At 38.7% G+C, this 26155-nt stretch overlaps 1 protein-coding gene across 1 annotated transcript; it reads right to left on the bottom strand.

Annotated features, from left to right (window-relative positions):
* Positions 1–2708: 2708 nt before the first annotated feature.
* Positions 2709–24569, bottom strand: LOC140241329 (homeodomain-only protein-like). The gene is made up of 2 exons (XM_072321057.1): positions 24196–24569; positions 2709–2915 (listed from the first exon to the last, which is right to left on the bottom strand). Exons 1-2 carry the CDS (start codon positions 24358–24360, stop codon positions 2835–2837), a joined length of 246 nt encoding a protein of 81 aa, XP_072177158.1. The 5' UTR covers positions 24361–24569; the 3' UTR covers positions 2709–2834.
* Positions 24570–26155: the final 1586 nt, after the last annotated feature.

Genomic DNA, 26155 nt, shown 5'->3' with positions numbered 1-26155 from the left:
CAATTCCCCTACGGTTCTATAAATCTTGTAACAGGTAGCACGTGTAATCGTGTGTCTGCAATAAAATGTAAATAACACCATGAAAGATCCCAGGAATACATTTGCTTGCACTCTGCACCCAGGAAGAGTTTTTTTTTCTTTTTTTCTGTGTATATAGGATGGGATTGATGCAATCTTGTCCCAATGTACCACTCTCTATAATAGCGAAAACCCAGCTGCATTTGCAGCTAAAAGGCAACCTATAATTTCATCACCCGATGTACACTATCATGCATAATGTACAATGTCTGCAGATATACAAACAACGGAAATACCCATATTCTATATCTCTCTTCAACTCCACGGCTTTGACATGTATTATACAGTGTATAAAATGTTTAACATTACAGGCAGTTATTTGAGCTGGTTCACCGACCTCGCAGTGCATTGCACCTGTTTATTTGGTCAGTGTTGCATAATGTGTTCTGTCCGAGAGTGTTTTTTTTTTTCTCAAGAAACAACTGAAAGTATATACCATTAGTTGTTGACAAATATCAGAGTTCGTGCTGTAAGACTGGTTATTTCGAGTAGTTTGGTTGACTATAGTCTGATTGTTGTCAACATCTTTTGATTAGCTGTAAAATATGACAAAATATGTAATTCTGCATTTTTGCCAGCACTAATCGCAAGAGCAGAATGAGGCGGGATTTAGCACTCTTTAGGCTTTCGCACTAACTCTTCAGCCGTGAATGATGAAAAAGAACAAAAAATATTCTCAGTCATTTTGTAAATTTGATGACGTTATCATAGATATAACGCTAAAGTGTTCATCTTACAACAAATGCGTTCCATCCAATGACATATACATTGTTATCGTATATATAACCTCTCCATTGAAAATCGTATTTCTGAATTTTCGAGTGTTAGTGATTGACATGCCAGTAGCAAATGACAACAACAAATTGTTTCCCTTTTCCTGCTACCGCTTCAAAACTCCCTTGTAAAAAGAAAGAAAGAAATATTCCACAAAATCTCAAATGTCAGTTGCTGGGTATTATCCCAGAATAAACATTATTTCTGAACTTCGATAATACTTGACTATAAAGAAGAAATATGATACATCAGCTTGAAGCATCGCTTAAAGTTTTCGTCAGGAATACAAAGAAATCAAACAAGAAACCTCACAGTAACTGGTAATTTGGCACTTAAAGCTAAATTGACTAGATCCAGACGCCAAAATACGTTCAAATTCAATTACTGCGCAGAAGGTTACAAATACTTTTCTTTAAGCCGACGTGTGTAACAACTGCTTATCTCAGATATCGTTGTGTCGAGTCATAGCAAACATGCAAAACTTGAATGACAGTTTCCATGGCAACTGAGCCGCGGGAGAATCCGGGGAGAGCGCTTGGCTGATCCTCAATTTCCGTTGTTCACCGGCGAGTTGGAATGTACGTTCTTATCCTCGAACTTGCACCTTGCTTGGGCTTTAAAGAAAATCTTATAAGTAGTCGAGCGTTTGTTTGTTTGTTTGTTTATTCATTTAGGGCCTATTTAAACATTTGTTTGTTTGTTTGTTTGTTTGTTTGTTTGTTTTGTATAGGAGCAGACTTTCCTGTTATAGTATTGACAGTAATATCATTATGTGCGCAATTATCGAGACTTCTGTTGATTCTCGTTGCTGGTGTTTTTGTAGTCGACTTTCAGTTACTTTCGTTACGTTAGAAAACCATGCCAGCTACAAAAAAGTGTATTATTATTTGTCATAATTTTTTCGTTGCATATCAAATTATGGCATTAAGTGACCACTCTATACCATTTCTCTTCCACTTAATGCCAATCATGAAAGTCGTCTCCTATTCTAATATTTCAATCCAAGAGCAACATATGCATAAACAAAACAAATTACGCAGTTCAGTTTTCCCCACCCAACCCCCTTAAACCTCGTTTCCAATCCCGCTCACTTTTTGTTTTGACATATTAGATTGATCCGATTAGAGGAAGAATTCTTATTACACGTTTTTCTCCCAGTGGCGTTAACGAGTACGCACTCAAAGTTGATGCATCTTATTCTTTGCCTACTCTTAGTTTACCGCACATGCACTCACTCACACACCAGCACTTCACAATATAACCGTCTTTGCTCATGGGTATGCCAAAATAAGATTCATTTTCTTAGTATTTAACATTATTTACATCATAGTGACCATTCTACACATTCTACTCTACTCAATCAACACTTAACGTGCATACTTTTCACATTCTCCGATTAAAACTTACACATCATCGTGACCCTTTCAATATTCCATTTTCCATGTTTTCTTTCGAGCTGTGAGATTCTTTTGTTTGTTTGTTTGTTTTTAGTCTGTCTCAGTTATACGCCATCATTTTTATTTTTTTTTTTTTTTCTCGTACCAACGTCTCCGTCCTGACGCGGAAACGGTGTTTTCTGGGGTGGGTTCATCGTTACAGGTGTTCATTCATCGCTCTAGTCAAATGTCCTACATACCAGCATACACATCCAGGCGTCCAGGGGGGCGTTTCATCAACGAGTTCGTCGGAGGTTTTCACCGACGAATTTGCTATCAGCCAATCAGACGCAAGGATTTACACTGACAACTGTTAAAAGCTAATGAAATCCTTGGTCTGATTGGCTGATAGCAAATTTGTCGGTGAAATCTCCGACGAACTTGTTGATGAAACACCCCCCTGGTCTCGATCGTTGGATTTTTCTATACGTTTGCAGTTGCGATAGTGCTACCACACAAAAGTCGGAAGTTGGCGCGTACGCGCATGAGCACACGAGGACAGCCAATCAATGGCAGTGGCCGGTGGCGATAGTCTTGATTCGATCATCACATATCGGTCAGCGATCCCGATCCGATTCGAAGTCCTTCGTTTCGCCGCCATTCTGTCTTTCGCCAGTTGTACCATTTCTGTGGTGACAAAAGAAAATACAGAGACAAAAACCAGAAGAGTAAACGTAAATGAAACTTGAATTCGTCATCGTAAAGCAACGTCATCAAGCATTCAGGGATTCAAGTATCAAATGAGTGCAGTTACGGAGAAGACAATAACTTTGACATGAGATGAGATCTGTACAAGTGTTTTATTTTTTCTTATACACCGTGTAATTCTCCTCGCTTGGAATGAGTTTCATCTTTTTCGTGATGCTCTGTTTCTATCGTTTTCGGCAACAAGAGGCCCACGGCCTATCTACAGAAAAGCGTTATACCTTGCCCCGATTGTAGATAATCTTAGTTGCAAATGTTACTATAATAAAGCATCAAAACGGGAGAATATTCATATTTTTTATTTTAAGCAATGGCATCAGGGCGTTAGACATAAATCGATATATTTACTTAAAGCAAAATAGTTCGATGAAAATATAATCAACCTTTTGTAAGGCTTTCGAGCTAATTTGAAAATATTTTCACCCATTAAAGTAGGCTCTAAATACTTATTCTGGGTGGATGCACTGATGTATTCGTGAGACTTCTGGAATGTCCAATGACTCGTAAAAAGACAGTTATCTTCAAGTAAACTCGGGCCATTTCTATAATTTCATATGATTTCAATAATATTTTTTACTTGCCATGGCGACTTGGCACGTGATGTGGGTAGCTTCAGGAGATATTTGATAATTACCATAACAACTTTAAAAACCAGCATGAGGAGTTCGAATGACCTGGTTGGAAATGTGTCTATCTGGTTATGTTACACAGACAGCAATTAGGAACACTTAAAACAAAATAGAAAAATAAAATAAATTAAAATACATCCCATACACATTTGTCATGCATGTTGTATAATCAACCGGAAACATCTGTTTTGCCGTTTCATTATGACGCAAGGTATATTTTAGTCTCTCTTCTCCGGCATTCTCGAGTATTCTGAAAAGAACTGGTTCGTAAGCTTAACTCTTTGCTGCTCATGTTTTATTCATATAATCGGTGAAAATGCATTTGGCATTATACAGAAATGAAGAGACGATGTGAGTGAGCGCGCGCGTGTGTGTGTGTGTTTGAGTGTATGTATGTATGTGATTAGTGATAGTAATGTCCTTATAGTTGCGGCTTTATTGCCAAATTTTTATACGATATAGCAACTGAATTATACATATGAATCAAAATGTGATAATTCGAACATTTTTAACCACTGCTCCTAATCATTGCTAATGGTAAACAGTGGTTTTAATCGACAAGGAATCATTTCGACTGAGACAAAGTTAACACTGAATATTATTGCTCATCGATTTCATAATGAAAAGAAAATCACCTTTCTCCAGAGGTATAGGCCAATGTAGTACAGAAGTAAGTGTTTTGTTTAGTTTTATTTCGTGCCTTTTGTAGGGTAGGTCTATACTCCGTGTGTGTGTGTGTGTGTGTATGTGTTCGTGGATGTGTGTGTCTGTCTGTGCGTGTGAATGGGTGGAGGTGGGTTCAGGTCTGTGTGTGATATGACAATCCCGCTGTGCCATCGCTACCATGGTTACCAAGTTGGGTGAAATGTAATAATTAATCCTGCTGCGTTAGATAACAGAGCGGCAACTCATTGCACTTATGTTCTTTGTACATTGGAATTAGACATAGTCCTAAAAATCGTCATTGCCACAATACAGCTTGAGATCTAAATGTAGTTTAGATAGCAGGTTAAGGGAATTTCAAGTAAAAATGTCATGTGAGTTTGTATACTACAGAAATATCTATTTCATATTCTTAACATGCCATGCATGCTCTTAATTTTGTAATTCATAATGAGAATGACTATGAGCATTATTTTTCCCTTTTGAAAAAGTAAGAGTGATTTTGAGAGATTTTGGAGAGATTTTGGTGATTTATTCAACTTATTGGTTATTGAAAATATGCTTTGGGAAATAATTGATATTGGTATTAAAGCTTTTAATGAAGGGGGAAATATACATGCCTTTATATAGTTAATCGATCCTAAATTTACTATGGGTTTAATAAAGGTAAATATTTTTCGACTGACATGCTTGACAGTCGAACTGAAAACATACTTCATCTCCTCAAGAAGTTATTTGGTGGGAAATGAAGTAAAGGAAAAAGAAATAAAGCTGAAATCGAAGGGTAGATCTGCATTCTTATACCATTTTCAGACATTGGAAGGGTGTACGGGGTACGTTTACGTTTTTCTGTTTGGGGGAAGTGGGCGGATAAACAATGCGTTTTTTTTTTTCATCTCTCTCTCTCTCCCTCCAATCCCCCCCCCCCCCCACTCACTCAGAAACATTCTTCGAGTTTGAAAATAGGACCTAATAAAACGTATGTTCTCTCTAAAGCAGTTTATGAAAACATGCTTTCGTCCCTTTTGATATGGCGATTGATATTCAAATCAAAATATCAATGCATATACAAACAAAACAAAACAAATTAAAAAAATCCCCGATAGTAATGAAAGAGTAACCGAACTTTACAGAACATCACCGCGCGCTGTGCACAATTAACAAATAAACTGATGATGATTAATCGGTACTCAAGACCGACTGTGCCCCGTACGTGTACTTTCTCATTAAAGCTCTAACTAGGCGCTAATTCGAACAAACGGCACGTGTATAGCTCCCACATGACACAGTCGCATTTCCATTCCGATCGAGGGATAGAAACTTTAAATGTTCATGGTAACTTGCAGTCGTATTTTGTCATGAGTACGCTACACATCCCATTGGTGTCGTGCCAGCTTTTCTGAAGTGAGTGCATTTAGTACATAGTACCCGCTGTAAATCGCGCAGGGTATCCAGAGGCACGTTCGTAGGACTGAAATTGACTTTACTGTCGTCTGCAAACAAGAACGGATGGCGAAATATCAATCGGGACGGTGGGACAGGGATGTGTTTTCATTAGGGATCATCTCAAAATGTTATGGTTAATGATGCGGCTGGTGATTCGGATAAAGTCGAACACGTTTTCATTTTATTACCGATTTTTTTTTCTTTTATATCTTTCACATGCAGCATGGCTGAAAGCAGACCTAACTCTGTTTCAGAGACCTACAAAATATCTATTATGTCGTGCAAAGTTGTCGTTATTGTATCCCATATTTTCTTTACAGATTGGGCAATTATTCCAATCGCATATTTCCTTGTTCCGTGACCATAAAAATGAGAGGGCTGAAAACAACTTGAAAAGACAGCAATAAAGCTACATGCGATGTTCTTTGTTCACCAGCAAGTTTAAACCCAGTGGCCCGAATTCACGAAGGTGGTACAAACAAAACCATGGTTTAAACCATGGACAAAAACCATGGAGCGCCAAGTGTCGCACGGGATATTTCGTTAGGAAATTGGTAATTTCGTCGATGAAATGACAGGTTTCGTTAACGAAATTATCATTCCGTGGACGAAATGTTCATTTAGTTACAAAATGTTGTCATTTTGTTACAAAATAATAATTTCATCGACGAAATGACTGATTTCGTGACGAAATATTCCATGTGACACTTGGCACTCCATGGTTTTTGTCCATGGTTTAAACCATGGTTTTGTTTGTACCACCTTCGTGAATTCGGGCCATTATGGTTATTGCCCTCAATTCTGACGCCCAAATTACCCGAGTGCAGGTATAATGTCATAATATACATCAATTATGGAATTCAATTGATTAACCGCCCACAAGTTACCTCATGGTTACCTCATAGTTCAATATCTCTACCACTAAAAGACTGACAGGAATGACTATCTATAGAGTGACAGAAAAATTGGAGATGATCCCGCAAGAATAAAAAGAAACACTATACCAATCACAAATTTGGCGATATAATGCTAACGCGCACGCAGTCCCACGGGTTCGCCGTACACGATTGCTGTCTGCTACGCAAATAATCCCGAGCCGAGATGTATCGCGCAGTTTTGCTTATTGTCTTCTAATGCAGGTAAGTGCTTCATCCGAGTCTATTTAATGCCTCGGCTCTCTTTGCCAACGCTCCTCCGCGGATACCCGTCGACACCCATTACACCAGTCGTCCTTCATCGCTAAGTTTCATCCAGGGAACGAATGGGCGTGGTCGCACATAGATTCCCGGAGTGCACGCTGATGCGTCAGTGTAGATTTTTAGGAAGGTTTTCACAATAACTATTCATGTCTATCCCTGGAAATCGGGAAAAGAAAAAGCGAAGTGACATATTTTACATTATTTTCTTAAAATCCCTTATAGGAGAGAACGTCTGTTGTACCCGTAAGACTATTTCTTGGATGTATCACTGCATTAATTATATTTTATAATTTGTTTCGTTTCTCATCAAAAAATTTACTACTGATCTATTCGTTTTATTTTCTTTCTATTATGCTAAATTCTCCCTAATGTTTATGCATCCAAGAAGATGCATTATTTAGTCGGTTGATAAATATCTTGGTGTTTTAGTGCGTGTGTAGGGCTCCTCCTTCGGTTTGAAATGTTGAAATTTATATATATGTTATGTATACATTATATATATATATATATATATATATATATATATATATGACTATGTATGGTAAAGGAATGAATTTGAATTTGATCATAATTACGTATAGAAGATCGATTATTGACCACGATCACTTCAATGGATTCAAATGATATTACACGGAAATAAAGTAGAGATTAGTTTTATTACTGCCCAAAGGACTCTTTCATGCTGGCCCCTAAAGTTTTGTCACACATCCACACGTGGCAAAATATGTCCTAGGCCTCGTATCATTAAGAGCTGTACGGTTGATTATAAAAGATCAATATAAATCGCAACCAAATTGCTATCACTGCATTTAACAAACGCACGACGCTGGTAGGTACTTCAAGCACAGAGCACAGGTATAATATGATACAGCGACGAAGTATAGGATTCCAGTCAGATCGAGCACCTCACTGTAATCTTACATGCTGCACAATACCATTTGTTATTGTGAGATTGTTCCATCAAGCACGTTTTTGTCTTTATTGCCCGGGAACGCACATTACATCATGAATCCAAAAGTTAAAGACACCTGTTCGCATACCTACATTATGCGCGGGAGCATTGTCGATGCTATTGATAATGGTTAACTTTATAATGTTTTAAAGTTCATAAAAAACGCATAGAAAACGAAGCAAATCTTACTTAATAGAGCCCTTCTCTTTTGCTATATGTGTATAAAAGTTACAGACAAAGTCAAAACTGTTTTCATACTGTATCTCCCTCTATCATAACTCTTTAACATAATTATCCTCGGGTATCCAGTCATTAACAACAAGACTAAAGACGGACAAAATCAGGCAAAATACCTTGCCCAATTAAAGATGTACGAGAGTGATTCGAACCCAGGACTATAGTTGAACTATAGTCTTGCCCATCACATTGCAATTTAAATGAAAATAATACAACATTGACAAGCAAAGTAGCACACTGTGTCTCGGATTTGAGACCCGTCAATAGGGACAATTATGTTCCATTCTATGCAGTTGTTTCCATGGATACCAGCGATGCTGCGGAGACCGTGCACATACCTTTCAAGGAGTAAAGGAAGAGTACATAATGTCACTAGAGAGAGAGAGAGAGAGAGAGAGAGAGAGAGAGAGCCAAAGACTATGTAAGTCATACAAACTCGTACTATCGCTTGAAACTCGGGAACATGATTATTAATGGTTTGGGCTTACACTCTGTGTTCTTCCCTTTTTTTACGTCTAAATCACGAGATTAAACATTTTGCACAGACAAGACAGAAACAAAGGAAGCAGAACGCTTAAAACATTTCGCTTTTAAAAGAATTTAAAAAAAAACCCATTGCACTCCTCCTCCAAATGTATTTCTGCAGCTCTTTGCAAGCTAGGGATATCATTCTATTCTCGTCTATTCCTGTCCATTTCGCTTCAGTCGGCATTTTCTTTAATATCTCTCCTCTAGCTCTTTTGAATGCGGTCGAGTGTTTTCAGGCACTCAGTCCACCAACCCCCCCCCCCCCTTCTACCACCACCACCGCCGCCATCACATTTATTCTCAAGCGCATACAAAAACAAAGACATATTTATCTACGCCGCCCATTTTAACCCGTCGATGAAAATTACATTCCATTTGCATGCATCGTGTTATGTTCCCGCACTGAGGCCCAATGCTAGTATAAACAGTACGAACTGCATGCTTTATGAGCAAAGAGTAAAGGCACATAGTATGTAGCCTTGTTTCGGGGGGGGGGGGGGAGGGGTGGTCAACCAAACAAGCGAAGATGTCGAGGAGAAAAACACAAGAGAAAACAGGCGCATTGTATGGTGAACAGACGTAAACAAGTACAGTGAGTGTAGATGGCATGCTAATAGTGATATATGGGCGAGGTGCGTGGTCTTCAATTTATCTTGCTCAACAGTTTCCCCTTCCTTGCGTGATACCCCTGACGACCTGCATCAATTTTGTCGTCTGTTGGATAACACACAATAATGTATAGCCACTGAAAAGGGCGCGACTTTCTATTAACCGTATATCGCCACGGATATGGATGGAGACTCATTATACCTTGCATTTATTAATCATGGTATCTGCCAGACACGCTATAAATCATGCAATGCATGCTGGCAGCGCCGCCGCCAGCACACCGGAGGAGAGGCATAGCCACAAAGGTTCTCCGCGAAAATGGATGAAAATGCACGCATGGCTGCATGCACGTCACGTGTTGGCGCGCAAACAGGTAGCGGTATATACAGGAAATTGCAAATGATGTGTTATAAAACAGATGATATTGCTGCATGAGATACAACAAAGTTTGTAAGGCTTTGTTGCATGTATAGGAGACTTTAGACATGTATTATACAAACCGTACAGTGTCGACATCCCATTAACTAAAAAGGTCCGTACATTTCACCATGGTAACCGCGGTAATTACATCTGCAGCAAGTTGATATTAATATCTCACTAAATATTAATGTTCTACGTGCGTTCTCAGCCGTCCACTTACCACCCAAGTCATGCATTGGCACTGCTACTCGTCTTCAGTAGATAGTAAACTGTAGCACCTCGTCTAAAAAATAAATCATCGTTTGAAATGCGCCATCAATAATATTCAGGCTCGCACGACATGTTTGGCAAGTGGAACACTTGTCACGAGTGCACAGTGAATCGTGCGCTTACTTTAAATTATGCTAATGATAATTGCAGCGTCCTTGGTTGCCATAGTAACGTGATATTCCTCGGCGTATACTCCCGCCGAAAGTCGTGACCAAAATATCTAGTACAGAAACTTGCTGTTCACGTCAACATGACACTAAATCCATATCTATACAATATAAATCTCCCTGAATATTTCTGTTTTGAAAAGACGATAATACTTAGACCTAACTTATTCATAGCTAAATGTTTAACTAGAAATAAAGTTGGTGAGAGATAAACATATACATCGTGCATTACGCCACACCGCCATGCCTTCTTGTGCCAGACTCAAGTGAGCCTAGATTCCTCATTTTACATTCTCTCTCAATTTACATGGATCTGCATGCAGTTATATATCTGTGTTGCTCTCTCGACGTTTGTGTGTCTACAGGTATCAATCTGTCAGCCTATAGAGCTATCTCCATATCCACCTGCTGTCTATTTATGATGTCCATCTATCTCTCTCTCTCCCTATATATTTCTCTCTCCCTCCCTCCTCTCTCTCTCTCTCCCTCTCTCTTCCAATCGCCCGAGCAATCAGCTCGCGTGTTTGCAAATGATTACAACCATCGACATGAGAACCGGTCGAGCTATTACACTGATTACACAGCAGGACACCAGCTTATCATATTTTGCCTGATTACAATTTTTTAGGCGTCGAATTACGCGATACGCATACGGAGTATACCCCCATCCCTTTTCTGTGTACCCTTATAATATACTTTACGATTTTACTGCAGCTATGTCCATCTGAAACAACAGAAAATTAGGACATGGCAAAAATGCTCTTAAGATGACTATTGCGTAATATAACATAATACATTTTCATAGGGCTGTATATTACGTATGCGTCTCATTAATCTGCACTCGGGAGCAGGTGTTAAAATTTAATGACGAGATGGTACATTATCGTACGGGTGTTAGCAAAGAAGCAGGTATGCAAGTTTCACTTTCCTTTCAGTGTGACACAAACGGAAACGAATACCCTTATTTAGTACGTTATGCTTGAGAACGCTACAAAGACCGACGTCTGCTAATAAGCGAATTAAGCAACAGACCAAAAGTAGTGGTAGTGGAGTCTGGCCGGATATATTTCAATGTTTCAATATTTACAAAATATGCCTAGTCTCTGAGATGAATTTAAAACTCTGATATGAACATGTAATATAGTTGCAAGCCGTTCCCGCCATGCCTCATATTTTGTATGTGTATCTACACAAATATATGAAGAGTTTGATTGCAGAACGTATTAAGCGCCTTTTTAAACGTTTTTGTCCACCACCAGTTATCAGAGCAAAATAAAACCTTTCCAGTGATACCTCACTGGCTAAATAACATGGAATATTATTGAAGATATTTTAAAATCATCCCATATTCTCTTATTTTTTCTTTGTTATTTTTAGCAGCTTTAATCGCGAATATCTCAAATAAATAAAAATGGAGTTAACCCGTTTTTTTATCAAACTTTTCATCAAAGACATACTTCTCATTACACAGTATCTCTGGCATATTCCCTCCGAGTTTAAACATAGCAGGTCTGTCTAGACAAAGTGTAATTCCAAAGTACTGTCAAGTGAAGTTACAATAACGTATAACAGTTTTGATTCTTCCGCAGTACCGTGGCTAATGTTCCATTTTGAACTCCCCTTTTAATCAGTGATGCTAAAATTCCCCCATCATTTAAATTATAGAATGTGTTAACATGCCGGTGGTTTAACCCATGCAATAGTAGATCGTTTTGGATTAACATTCTGTTGACATTTCATTGAACTAGTGTTCCGCCAGTCATTATTAGTCATGCGTGTATATTGACATCAAGTTACTCATGTCAATATTATATTGACTCGCAAACATTAATTTTATCGCTAAGCGAGAGATAGCAATCATATTTCCAATATTGACTTAGCTTAAATTGGCAGGTAAACATAGGGGGTAACAGTTCTTTGCAAGTGTGTAGGGTTTGGCTCTTTTATACACCAAACGCACACATGCCAAATTGGTTATGAGTGAAGATTTTAACGTCCGACCACGCCGAAAAGGTCAATTTGGTTAGTTTTTCTCGACCTGAAGTTGGAAACTCTCACGTCATGTGATGGCCACTATACATACACTGTTATTATAGGCTTAGCGAACTTCGTCTAGAGCGCTTTAAGCCTCTCAGGACTATGAATATGGTTTAAATAAAACATTGACTCGAACTCGTAAAGGTCTATTTGGTTTGTTTTTCTCTATCTGAAGTTGTAAACTCGCACGTCCTGGCCACTACTAAACCCAGCGAACTTCATCTAGAGCGCTTTAAGCCTTTCAGCATGTTCAGGACTATGGTTTAAATAAACCATTGACTCGTGCTGTATATTTACCAGTTGTTATAATGAATGAGACAATAAAGCTTAACAAACTGCTATCTACTAACATCACGCTCGCCTAATTCCCTAATTTACCTAATCCTTTCGGGCAACGTCGACCACTCGGTATACTTCATATGTGAATTCTCATCGTATTAAAAGAAGCCATGCATAATATTACTCACATCGCGATTGATTTATGGAAATGGGGGCGGGGGTGAGAGAAGATCGTCAAGTACATATGAAAGATAATTTTGACAAAGCATTAATCAGAACCCCTGTCTGACATGTTAAGTGTTTTCTTGTCCTTACATAACTTCCTGCTGTCCTGTACAATTGCATATATAGTCTACACTATTATGATTATCATAATATGATATGTCATTGTAAATATGGAAAATGGCATGAACGGCTCGATCGCGTCAGTTGTCATGCTCTGAATCAATACATTGCCTCCACTTACCGTACAGTCATTGAACTGCCCTAAGTGATAAAGGCTCTCGTTGCTACAGCTAAACGATCTTTTGTTGTTTCTGCTTTAAATTCTCAAAAGAGCCCAGAGGCACTGTATCGGCAGACGTGATGTCGTAGCGCTGTCATTACTGCAATCAAAATGATTGATTCAAATGCATTTTCCCTCCGTGATCCTTCCCCATTTCGAGGACAATTTCCATTACTGCCCGAATGAGTTGAAATATGGAACACTTCCGATGAAGTGAGCAATTTAAGGAAACACAAAACCCACCACTCATAGCACACAGATTCAAAAGTCACAAAGAAAAGAGCATGAACACCATTGTACCATGCAGGGTAAAAGTAGATATGCCATAACATTCCGAAGTCGCCTCGTAAACCTGATTCCTATTATCGACGTAATTGCTCTCAGATATTAACAAAAAAACTTCCATCTTCGCCCTTCCTCGTACTTTTGATAATGCGTTCATCTTTTTACAGCCATTTGACAGATTGAACAAACTAAAGACTGGGAATTTTAAATGAGGGTAAATGAGATATGGTATTCAAATCTGGAATAAAATGCCCTATTCGCAGTTATTCCAGTCGTTCTGTCAAAGTGGTGCTATATATTATCGAAATAAATATTTTTGATTTTCATTCTCATTTAACCGACGTATTAATTTAGCTCGGTTTATCTTTCTGTTCTTCCTTGTTAATCTTCTTTGTGAGTGCTCATACAGAAATTATCTATATGGGAAGTCTCGGTTGTGAAAGTTTGTGTGCGATATAGGGGTCCCCTTGTTAATATTATTATACAAAATTTATACAGTTTATCACTATGTCCTGCTGCTGCTATGATACTATTTCTTCTACTACGATTTTACTACTGGACTTGTTTCTCTTTCATTCTTTTCTTTTCCTTTTCTCCTTCTGCTTTATTTCCTCACAAATCATTTTAACTCATATTTTCACCAGTTCCCTTCATTTCGATATCATTTTATAGTATCATGATTATTGATAAGTGCATGATAGCATTCATGATTCGAGCATCATGCACTTCTGATTTATTTTTCTTATAAGTACAAATTTTGATTCACTTTTGTTTTTAACAAAAACAATAAGAGATTCAGCCCATTAATTTAAACCGTCATCCATAAGTGACAGTTAGTCAATCAATTAATCAATGTACAGATGTATAAGGATCTGGAGCGGGAATTCGATATGATTATTACCAAAGGCTTGGTGTGGAAAAACACGTGCTCTGGATCTCACGCTTTAGCGGACAGATCACAATCTTAAATCGCATGACACTCACGCGCGAGTGACGTAACTCGATTACTATCCCCAAGCATCACAAGACACACAATGATTAAGGGCGACTTCTGATGGACAGTTACAACTTGTCACGTGTCACAACACATGGGAAGAAACTCAAATCTTTCTTCCAATCTCTTCTTTCATCGTAGTAATGGTGAGTCAGGATGGAGTGAAATAATATAAGTAGCACTGTTGCCATAGTGACAGCAAGAGAATTCAGCCTCGCTTGCTCTTGCCGACAAACCGCACGCAATGATCACCGGAAAGCGATATTTCAGGTACTTGTGTGGTCAGATCAGTTAATCTTCACAACTACATAGACACATGCCTTGTTAGATCCTAGTTTATGGCAATAAAATCAGTATTACTGATATGCAAATTTGGAAATGACTTAATTTGAGGAGAAGTATTTCCCACATATATACATTATAGAAATCTCGTATCATACCATTATTATAATAATAATAATATATACATACAATTTCCATAGCGCCATTCTCCACTCTGATTAATTGCTCAAGGCGCTTTACATCAAAACAAAAAGACTGAAAATACAAGTACATACACCGTAATAGAAGAAGATGAAAAAGAAGACTGCATGCATTATACTGCAAAATCATGTCATTACTGAAAAAAAAAATAGAATCAGTAATCTGCTCTCAGAAACGCTTATATAGATAGATATTGACGAGATGATTTCCATGCCTCGCGCTCACGAGATAATTTCTCGCACGTAATATGCCATCTCTCTCTTACCTTGCACGCGCTTCGCTGTCCCCCCCCCCCCCCCCCACATTTCACAGATCTTAAAGTTTCATGTGTACGTGAGATTTCTGATCCGTAGGGATATTCGTTTTTGAGTTACTGAGAATAGAGTATACTCCATAACCAACAACGATTGTGGCCAGCTCTTGGGATTTCCCGGCTTGTTCTTCCGACGAATGTCTATACGACGCTAAATGCGTGATTCACTCCGAATTTCTGGCGTTGCCTTCAATCCCAAAAAGACCGAGTCAGTAACAGTTGTTGAGTCCTTGGCGCAAAAATACTGACGATGAGTAATTGCGTGTTAACTCAAATAAACGAAGCAGGACTGTTGCCTCAACTGTTCTACTCTTCTATTCTCATATACCCAACGACTGTGTCATTTCTATATCTTCGGGGTATTTGGATCTCCTTTCAGAATTTCAACTACGGAGGAAAATGCAAATTTTCAATTCTTAGCACCTTTAACATTATACACAACACACACATACACACACTCACGCACACACACACATATACATACATAATATAGAGAGAGAGATGGGGAGAGAGAGAAAGAATGAAATTCCATTCAATATCATGTGATTGTGACAAATATGAAACTTTAATTCCATTACTTTCATAATGATGAATTTTATCGAAACTTCAACCTTCATTCTGTTTTTTTTTTTTTATCATGTAATCTGGTCTTTTTGAGAGCAATACTGTGTGTGTGTGTCTGCGTAAGTGTGTGTGTATAATGAAATACATAATGTATATCCGAATGTATTACGCCTACCAATGTGTCTAGATAGCCGTTTTTGTACTTGTATCCTAACACTGTCTCTACCTCTCTGCGTTCCATCGTTGTTAAACAATTTTCGACTTTGGAAGTCTTCACTCATCAGCTCTAAATTAAAAGCATTAGCACCCCCCCCCCCCTCGCAACCGAAAAAGTACAATGCCGTTGTGCCAAAAGTAACAACGCCGCATGCACGCAACACCCACGCACGTTATATAGTGCACGGTAAAGTGAGGTAAGTTTGGAATATTGCCCATACATGCAGAGCTGTATAAGTGGTCATTGTTATTATTACAATCATCTGCATTATCATATCTTTAAAAGAAATGGCAGGCTGAATTGCGATAGGCTGGTCTGGAAGTGGTGATTAGTTCTCGATTTTATTTGATGGTGGTCATAGTAGGCCTACATTTCTCGTATTAGAGAGTGTCCATCAATAGAACTGATTATGTAATAATACCTTTAACTCTTTTCTATTTCGTAGGACAACTTCTTTAAAATACCTTGAGGTATTACACAGTGTAGTTGCTGTTAGTAATGACAGACGTCTTCTCATGCATCTCAATTTCACCTTCATGCTCAAAGGGCAACGTTGAAAGGGGCGGGAAGTGGATGGGGTTATTGGAGAAGGGTGCAAATGCCGTTAACAAGATTAAAAATAAATGTGGTTCGTTGCTCTTGGCGCTTTCTATACGCGCTTCCGTAATTTGTGTATAGCTCTTCCCGTTGGGCATACGATAATCTGATTTCCCGAGTGTCGCATCGTGATGTAAACACGGACAAACAAACAAACAAACACGCACACACACACACACATACACACACACACACACACACACACACACACATCTCCAATGTAGATCAAGACACACGAGCAACCACTTAAGAAAATGTTGATGGTCATTCTGTTATGTGACCTCATTGTATACACCTTAAGACTATAAAAGTTGATATTATGATGCTTTTATTCAACTTTTTGCAATCTACGTGCTTCGAATGTGGACTATCATCACGATCGCACCAATGCATGCATCAACAGCTCATTCTATAATTTTGCACAAGACAAAATGGGGGAGGGGGGACATAGCACCCGTCAAAACGTCGGGCTATATAAACCACATCATCGTTCCTGGAGACAGAGGTCATTCTTTAGTTTGAAGAGCCCATTATTTCCAATTTTTTGGCCTGAAAATTCTCTCTGCAGCACATTAAAACCCGAACTCACAATTCACTAAAATGCAGTGAATTGGGAACTACTGTACGATGTCCATGTATATGCAGTATACGTATATGCATCAGTGTATACGGCTTTTCAATGCGTGAAAGTTTTCCCTCAAGCCCCGGTTGACCTTGCCCAGGGCTATTATCGATGCACGTTTTCAAACAGACCGCCTCGCTTCGATCGATTGAAAATTGCCTTGCATTGAAAGTGACGTGCGATCAACTCGGGTTCAATTATATATCCAATACCGTCAGTCAGCAACGTCTGCATATAAATGGACCATTTTTAGATCGCATTTCCACGAGTTTGACTCCGTATGCTGTGCACTATATATGGAGGCAAACAGGTGGCTAGGTTTCTTCAAATAGAGTGCGTATACAACACAAGGTCATATCTTCTGGTGTAAATTAAGATACCTGGCAGGCTTGTGTTATTATGCAAAATATGATGAGAAGTAGATTTGCAAACAGCTGTTACTGCAATTTCACTTGAGAAAAAAAAACCATATAAAACGTTTGATATCGGAGTCAACTGAATAAAGCGCCAGTGTAATTCCTTTACTGACATTTTCTGATTGTATCAAACATTAATCCAAGATTAAATCTTCCAAGAGCGAGAGAACATGACTTCAACCTATTACTATTACAGAACGAAAAAAAAAATCGATCGAGGAACAACTGGCCTAGAAAGTAAAGACAATACAGGCTCATTCTCCGGCTGGTGCCCTTCAGTGTGATCAATAAAACAAATAACGCACACATCTCTGACATCAAAACAAGCATTCAAGGTGATTTGCGTAAAGTTTACAGCATATAGAAGAAGAAGACACTTGAAGTTGAGAACAGGAAGAGGGAGGACGAGGAAGGGAGAGACGACGGACAGGGAGGAAAAGATGACGGAAGACAAAGAAGAGGATGATGATAACAACGATGGTGATGATGATGATGATGAGGAGGAGGATGATGAGGATGTTGATGATGATGATGATGAAGTAGAAAGAACTGAATAAAGAGAAGAGAAAGGGAGGGAATAAATAAAGTATAGAAGGAAAATGATTGACTCTATCATAACGCAAACTGGCAGGGACTTGCTATCTAACAGGTCACATAGCAATGTAGCTTTCACAGTATATCGCAACAGTCCTCAAAGAATTGTCGATCATTGGCGTTACTGTTCGAAACAATATATCAGAGGGCTGGTATAGCTTTGGGTGAGATGGGGCTTCAGGTTTCCAACATTTTTGTGAAGTAATGAGAACCTGTTATGCAATATGAAAGAGCATACAATTCAATTCTACAAGAAATTAAAGTAATAAGATGGAAATCGTGTCTTCAAATGGCTGAGATATCCAAAAACAAAGAGGTCCTAAAAAAGTGGGACCCGCCTTTCATTAGATCCTCTTTGTTTTACTTTGTTTTTTGATATCTCAGCCACTTCAAAACCTTGAATTCAAAACTTTGAATTCCTCTTAGAATTGTATTGTTCTTTAATATTTCATTAGTGGTTTCTAATCATCTCGGAAAATTAAAAAGTTAAAATATGAATCCCACATCTCAACCAGAACTATATTATCCCTTTAGTTGTGAGCTTCTATTTGATTTGACCTGTATATCTTTCTCCTGTTTTGCAGTAAAATAATATGCACAAAAGTGCTATTAGTGGAAGTCGGGTAACAGTGCTAACGTCTGCACCATTTCTGGCCTTTAGCGAGCTATAAATAGCGGTGTGACTGCATATGCCGGATCGTGATTCATCCGAATTAGTAGCTCGGATATCCGGCGTAAACTGTACCAGAAGCTGCATTCTCTGTACGCCAGAGAAAATGAGAGTTTGAGAGAGAGAGAGAGAGAGAGAGAGAGAGAGAGAGAGAGGGAGAGAGAGAGAGGGAGAGAGAGAGAGGGAGAGAGAGAGAGGGGGGGGGGGAGAGAAAGAAAGAAAGAAAGAAAGAAAGAAAGAAATTACATTTCATCACTTATACCGAAAGTGAACTCATTATTTCTACTTCAACTTCTACGTTGGTACTCGACAGGATCCATCTCTCCGAATGAAGCATTCAAGGGACTATTGAGTGACCCATGTATAGTACAAACATCAGGCAGTGCTTTTAATACAAAATGCCAGTACACTGAACTAAAAAAAAAAAACAACACTCTTTTAATTGGCTGAGTGATGTTATCAATGATGGACCATTTTAATGGCAACTTGAAACATTGTTGAATCGTTAGATGATTTCTTCTTTTTAATCATTTTAGGTAACTCAAAGAGAAATGTAAAATCTAAAGGATTCGAATTGTTTTTATAAGAAAAAAACAAACAAACAAACGAAACCACACACACTTTACTCATCGCAAATATTTTTTGCAGCAATTAAAAAGAGTTTAACTTCGCTGTTTGTTTCTCTTTCTCAAATGGTGGTAACGACATTTCTAATTCTTATTTTGTCTTGTCTTGTTCATTACGATATTCATACACAGTGAACAACAATCATTATTTTGTACAATCATTTTTTTTTTTTTCAATTGTTGCTGGCGTGGGAACTTCATATTTTTGCAAGCTTAATTGTCCTCTAAAAACGATTGTTCATAATCTGGTGCGCAGTTCCTGCATTGTGCTTGTTTGCTTGTTTGCCTTTTACCCCTTTTGCCGGTAGGTAATAGTACTTGTTTCCATAAATGGAAGCTGCATTGTAAACAATCCTTCACAGATCACCAATTTCTATACCGTGTTTACGTCATGCATTGAACGAGAACCGATACGGTTAATTTACTAGAAATTCATCCTCATTCGCGTCTTTGTACGCGATCACCGCTAAAGATTAGTGATGTGTTGAAACAAAAATTTCCAGGACGACGAACCAAATTCAAACCTTTTTTCTAAATAATTTCAAAAGCATGTTTCTTAAGTGATTGTCCTTAACCTAGATGTAGGCGAATTGCATTACGACGAAAACAAACAAATGGAATTATCTCGCTGGCGAAGTCTCATTTTGTTTATCTTATTTTCTTTGGATCATTAATCCTTCACGTATCCCACGACCGTCAGTCAAGCGACATTACGTGTTCATAATTAAAGACGTTTAGTTAAAAGCCCTATCAAAAACTGTAAACGAAATCGCATCAACAAAACAAAATAAAGAAACCCTACATATTTTCTAAAGTGTCGCTCATGTAGTGAATGTAGGCATATCTACCTCCAATCATGTTGGGGGAATTTGCTTGATATCTATACAAGAATACGAAACGACAAAGCTTATATCGAGCTACCAACCCGGCTCGGTAAATTTATTTTATGACATCGGCATTGCCTGTGAAAATATTTCATTAGCCTTTATTAACGACACGTCATACTTTTAGTGAGTTTAAACAATGTTTTCACAGAAAAAGAAACCTTTGAATCATTGTGAAATTTTATACACACATGATGAACAATGAGTATTGGCATGCCAATGAGTATTGGCATGAGGTTGCATGGTCATGAGCATGAGTTAGATTAGGACCCCGTTGCACAAAATTATATTAAGTGTACAATCCATGGCAACTCTGCCATCGATGATAACCACGGGTGGTTTCTTGGCTTCGAGTTGCTATATCAGTGTGGATATTATACGGTATAGTGACAAAATTTGCTGAGTTATCATTGATTGTAAAGTTAGCATAGTTTTATGCAGCGTGGCCCAGGTCTCCACAAAAATATATTGACGACGTTTTGCGAATAACGACCTTGTAATCTCGATGACACGGAAGTTTACAATTGAGTCACAGAGTGTCAAGATCATTCCACAGACAGACAGTCTGGGGTACCAAATGGGTACACATAACTTTTATGTCATTTGAGCACAATTATATGTTATAGAACATGTCGTTTATATAGACGCTCTTGAATATGGGAAAGATCACCCATCAGCTTTATGCACACAAAGTGCGTAAAGTTAATTTTAAAGGATAAATGCAATGATTCGTGCCCCCCCCCCATTACATAAATACATCATGAACCAGTCTGTCTGGAACCAGTTACCATGGAAACAAATCTCCTATATTCTAGAGCAGAAACACCATGATGCTGTGATTTATAGTACTGAAATGAGAGGTGCGTGTCAAATGTTATTCTAATCATCATTTTACATATCTCTATGTGTCGCGGGAATCGGGAGGGGCAGGAACTGTAGAAAACAGGTCATCATCACAGTAACCATTTTTCTTAGCACGGAACGCATATTTATCTTGCCTCAATGAGAGCTGCGTAGAAAGTTAGAATTATTGTATCTCAGTCGCACACACATGGGATACCCGAGTACACTGCATGTTCTATATCCCAACGCCATCGTCGAATCAAAGTAGTGTCTCATCTGACAAGAAGGATTAGTGTCGGACTTTAAAAGGCATTGTATTGGTTTTCGTTGAGATGCGGGATTCAGGTTTCAACTTTTTACGGGATAATTAGAAACCACTTTGTGAAATATTACACGGCATACAATTCTAAGAGGAAATAAAAGTGTATTCGATGAAAATCGGTTTTGAAACGGCTGAGATATCCAAAAACGAATAAAACAAAGTGGTCCTAATAAAGGGTGTGTCCCATCTTTTATTAGGACCACTTTGTATTATTTTGGATATCTCAACCATTTTAAAACCGATCTTCAACAAGTAAACTTTAAATTCCACTTAGAATTGTATGCTCTAGTATTTCATATAAATGGTTTGTAATTATCTCTCAAAAAGACAATAAACTTGCGCCTGAACGAATCCCCGTGTCAACAAAAACTATATTATCCCTTTAATTCAGAGCGGGGCATCCCCCTGCAGACGACACCAAAGCTGCAGTGGCGCCAATCACAGTGTGAACATTGCAGGCATAATGGCCGATGTCTCGTTATCGCTTCGCTTCAATGCTTGTTCGAAAACATGTATTTATCAATCGCTTTCTATCTCTACATCAATCTACCTATAATCCATCCAACCCAGTTATAATAATTCACACACGCACGCACACACACATACTACATAATAATTTACGGACTGATGAGTATTAAGGGTGCGCGTGTTTGTATTGGTATTCTTTTCTGTTTATTTGTTCCGTCGTATTTTTATTTGTTTACATTTTTTTAACAACGTCGTGCGAAATCCCACGCTGGCGTCTTTGGGAGACCACAGATAAACCTCACTTGCCCTCAATTTCAATTTCATCAACAACAATATTAATTAAACGAACAATGATCCATCCCAAAACAAAAACGCTTTCACGGTAGAATGATGCAAACAGTTCTAGTACACATAATAGTACATTAACATTCTCACTTTATCGTATAAATTTATTGCGAATAACATAAATAACATGTCCTTACAGGAGAACGAATAAGATGATAAAACAGAAACTACAAGTGCATGAAGATGATGCAATTAGGAAATATGAGTTTTTGCACTTTGTTTACTAATTTTCTTGTTTTCACTACATTGCAATATATACCGTACACCTCATAGACAAACACGCACACACCTAATATATATGATATAATTATGTAACTGTATGTATGATATATACAGAGAGTGATCGAGAGAGAGAGAGAGGGAGAGAGGGAGCGATGCATAACATTATATGATGGTGTGTGTATTCAAGTACGTATGTGTGTATGTGTTTGAGTCTGTATTGTCATAATAATTTCTATCATTATAAACAAAGCATGTATGCTCAATTTTGTGAGATCTGACACGTGTATCCGCAGCGCCACGGTCAAGATATCGCACGTGGATGTGTCATGACAACAGTTGCTGTCCTCACGGCCTCAAGTCCGTGCCAAAAGCCATGGACAGGTGTGGTACGCAGCAAGGCAAGCCGTTATAAATTACAACTGACTGTCATACAAATATACCCAGAGGACCCCTTTTTATATGAGGAAATGTTTGCTAACGTTTGCGTAGTCCTATACAACAGGAAACGCGGCAGATTTATGGCAAATATTGAATTTGATGCATAAATCTCTATATCACATAATGTCCTTCAACTGAGCAACAATAAACAATGTGCTACTGTTACTGCCTACAGCCTAGCTGCCATCTGCCAAATTAGAAAGCTTTGCAGCATTGATAGGGATGTGTTTGTCAATGTCGTTCTGTAATTTGCTCCAGCGAGTCACGTGCTCACAATTCATGTCATGCCCCTTTGAAATTGGCGCTTCCGTCCATTACTGCCAAGTCTCGTAATGATGTTACCGAAACGAATTATTCAAGCAAGAACAAAATGATCGGGTTCATGCAAATGAATTGAATCTCTTTGCATGTGCTGGCAGCTAAGGATACATTTTATTTATAAAAAAAAAAGAAAAAAAAGTGCATCTATCTTATGGCAGTGTCGGCGATTGGTTCTAATAGAGTCCAAAAATATGGACCACTATGTATTCTGGAAACCGATAAGAGAGACGGATTACATACACTGAAATGAGATAACACTTGGGTAGGCGTATGCGTAAGGTGTGTACACAATATGGATTGAATAGTTAAAGAGATTTTAGTGCATGATAACAAAACAATGACCTTTACCCCCAGTATCATCTTATTCGAGCATACATTGGACGATTTGGAATCTTGAGCTGATATCTTGTACGTGAATACTGTATGCGATCTCACAGTTGTCATGCATGTTCGGCGCCACGTATTACTCACAAGCTTTACGTAATTCACAATTTGAATATTGTGGCATCCCTTCAGCTGCTTACGCAACATTCGTCAAGGCACGAGACTGTTGACCGTCTCATCAGCTATTCTCGCCCCTGTCAGTATATATCTTGATATTGCCAAAACTAATATGTTTGGTCAATACTGTAGTAGAAATCATTGAAGCGTTCTTTACTCTTACTGCCCCCCCCCCCCCCCCCCCGCCATGAGTCTAATTGACAGGTCGTATACACGTCCTGCGTTTCATTATATCTTTTCAGTAACGTTGTTACGCAAGATCGTTTTAAGAAGCCGGTAGTATATTGTGAGAATGAAGACTTGATTATAACCCCTGCCTTGTAAGTGCTAGTATGACAAAGTGTTCTGTTGTGTACGTAAGCAAGGTAGCTCAATCGTTATGATATCAGAGAGGCGATATGTCGCTAAGGGAACAGAGCAAACACAACGACGAGCAAAGGTCGATGTACAGGCCTCAAATTAATGACAAGGCGAGAAAGCAACCTTTTGGCGCGCTCTAACTTCTCCCAAGACGGTGCATGATCAAAGTCTCTCACCTCGACATCTTTCCGGCTGAGCTCGCTCTCCGCGACCACCATCTCGAACGTGAATTCGTCCCAGTTCCTCTCGTTCTTGAACTCCTGCTCGAGCACCTTCTCCTGTTGCGCCGTGATCGTGACCCCCGAGGGTGACGTGCTCCCGCCGTTACTCTGGACACTCATGATTCACTCAAGCAAATTCGAGTTCACTGATAATAACCGATGGCAGCTTCCCAACCTTTAATGTTGCAGTTACAAGTTAATCCACAATTTTTTCGTTTCTTCGTATAAGGATATCCCGCGGTGTGATGAGAGAAAAAAAAATAACATCTAGTAAAGGGAGTTCGACTGTTTGGTTTAGAATTTGGAGCGAGTCCTGAAGGCGTTCTGGATAGGAGCTTCGCTGATAGTTCGTCTGCTAGGAGAGCATTCACATGCATCGAATGGGCAAGATAACTGCGTACGTCTCTGTTTGCGACCGTGTGCGCTGTCGAGTGTTGTCATTCTAAACACGGGAGCAGTCATTTGTGTTCGCTACCTAATAAACACGCCCACACACGGTCACTTCATTGTAGTTAAATAGCGGAGTGGCGCACTTTTCATCGAACTCTCGCTCAAATACTATAGCACTCCCTCTGAGCAAATAAGCGAAACGAAAGGTGATGGTATGCACCAGTACCGACAAAATCACGTGTAAAATACACCTCAAAAGGTAGTGCTTTCTTATAAATAGTTCATAATACAGACCAGCCCTTCGGCATCGGTTTGTGTATGTCTTGCTATTAAAGGTGTTGTTTACCTTTGGGAGCAATGATTTACAAAATGTTCGAATTATCACATTTGATGCATACTTATGTGTAGGTCAGTTGTATCACAAAACAACCTAACATATAAAAATTTTGCAATAAAGCCCAAAATATAAGGAGATATCACTACTTTTCTCACTAAGCCATAATTGTAGACAATCTAGTCTAAAAACAATTCTATTATAACTATTGTTCACATTTTCTATACTTTACATCGATTATAATGGTTCAAGTTTTTACATTGGTTGTTTCTATCCCTAACTCACATTTTAGGACTATTTTGAAGCACTAATGCTAGGTTTTTGTTTTATGTGCAAATGGTAAATAATGCCTTAACCACTGACGTATTACAGTCCTCATAACCAGGAAAATACTTGAGAAAACGCTGTATACAGTCATAATTATGATGTCTTGATTAGTATTACCATATTTTCATTCTCCAGAACTTGAGGTGATGCCCTATGTTTTATGTCAATAACAGGATTTTCTTCCACTAGGGTATTGACCCTGTGTTGATGATTCTTTCCGAGCAAAAAAGGGATGCCGATTACGTCGTTCAAATTATTCTTTGCATCACTAACGCCTGGGGGCGTTAGCTCAATACAATCACGTTAAGTTCATCCTACTTCCTGATTGAAAATGAGATTCTTTCTATTTGTCCGTGTTGGTATGTCAACCGTTACAATGCATCATACTAGCCGTCGCCTAATCCCTGTGAGAAGGCTCATCCAGTGTATATGTTGAGGGCAAGACGGTATAGCACCACGTATTTACGGAGCTACACGCAGCTCCATGTTATTCGCAGATGGTATTGGCATGGAGCTAGATCCATGGCATGGGACCTGCATTTTTATAGTTCTCAGTGGGAACAGCGAATGTTCATCAAAAAGAACAACCCGAAAAAAAAAAAATGGGTTCAGAGATTACGAAAGTCGCTCTCTGCGCAAAGGAAGCCAGCTTAACAATCATTAAGAGAGCGGACTGACGAGGATTTCAATGGAAACTAATTTCCGTCTTTTCCTCTCAAGCATACAGTTAAGACCAACCCTTTTGACTACCGCATTTGTACATAGCCTGAAGATGTTAGGGTTGGGAATATCGATTTTAGAATTAGGAGTACAGTCGACTGGACATCGCCTTTTACAAAGCCAATAAGGAAAAGGAAATCCGAA

This window comes from Diadema setosum, chromosome 18 (genome assembly GCF_964275005.1).
Source record: "Diadema setosum chromosome 18, eeDiaSeto1, whole genome shotgun sequence".
In the NCBI taxonomy this organism is placed as follows: Eukaryota; Metazoa; Echinodermata; class Echinoidea; order Diadematoida; family Diadematidae; genus Diadema; species Diadema setosum.
This window is presented reverse-complemented; position numbering and strand designations above follow the sequence as displayed.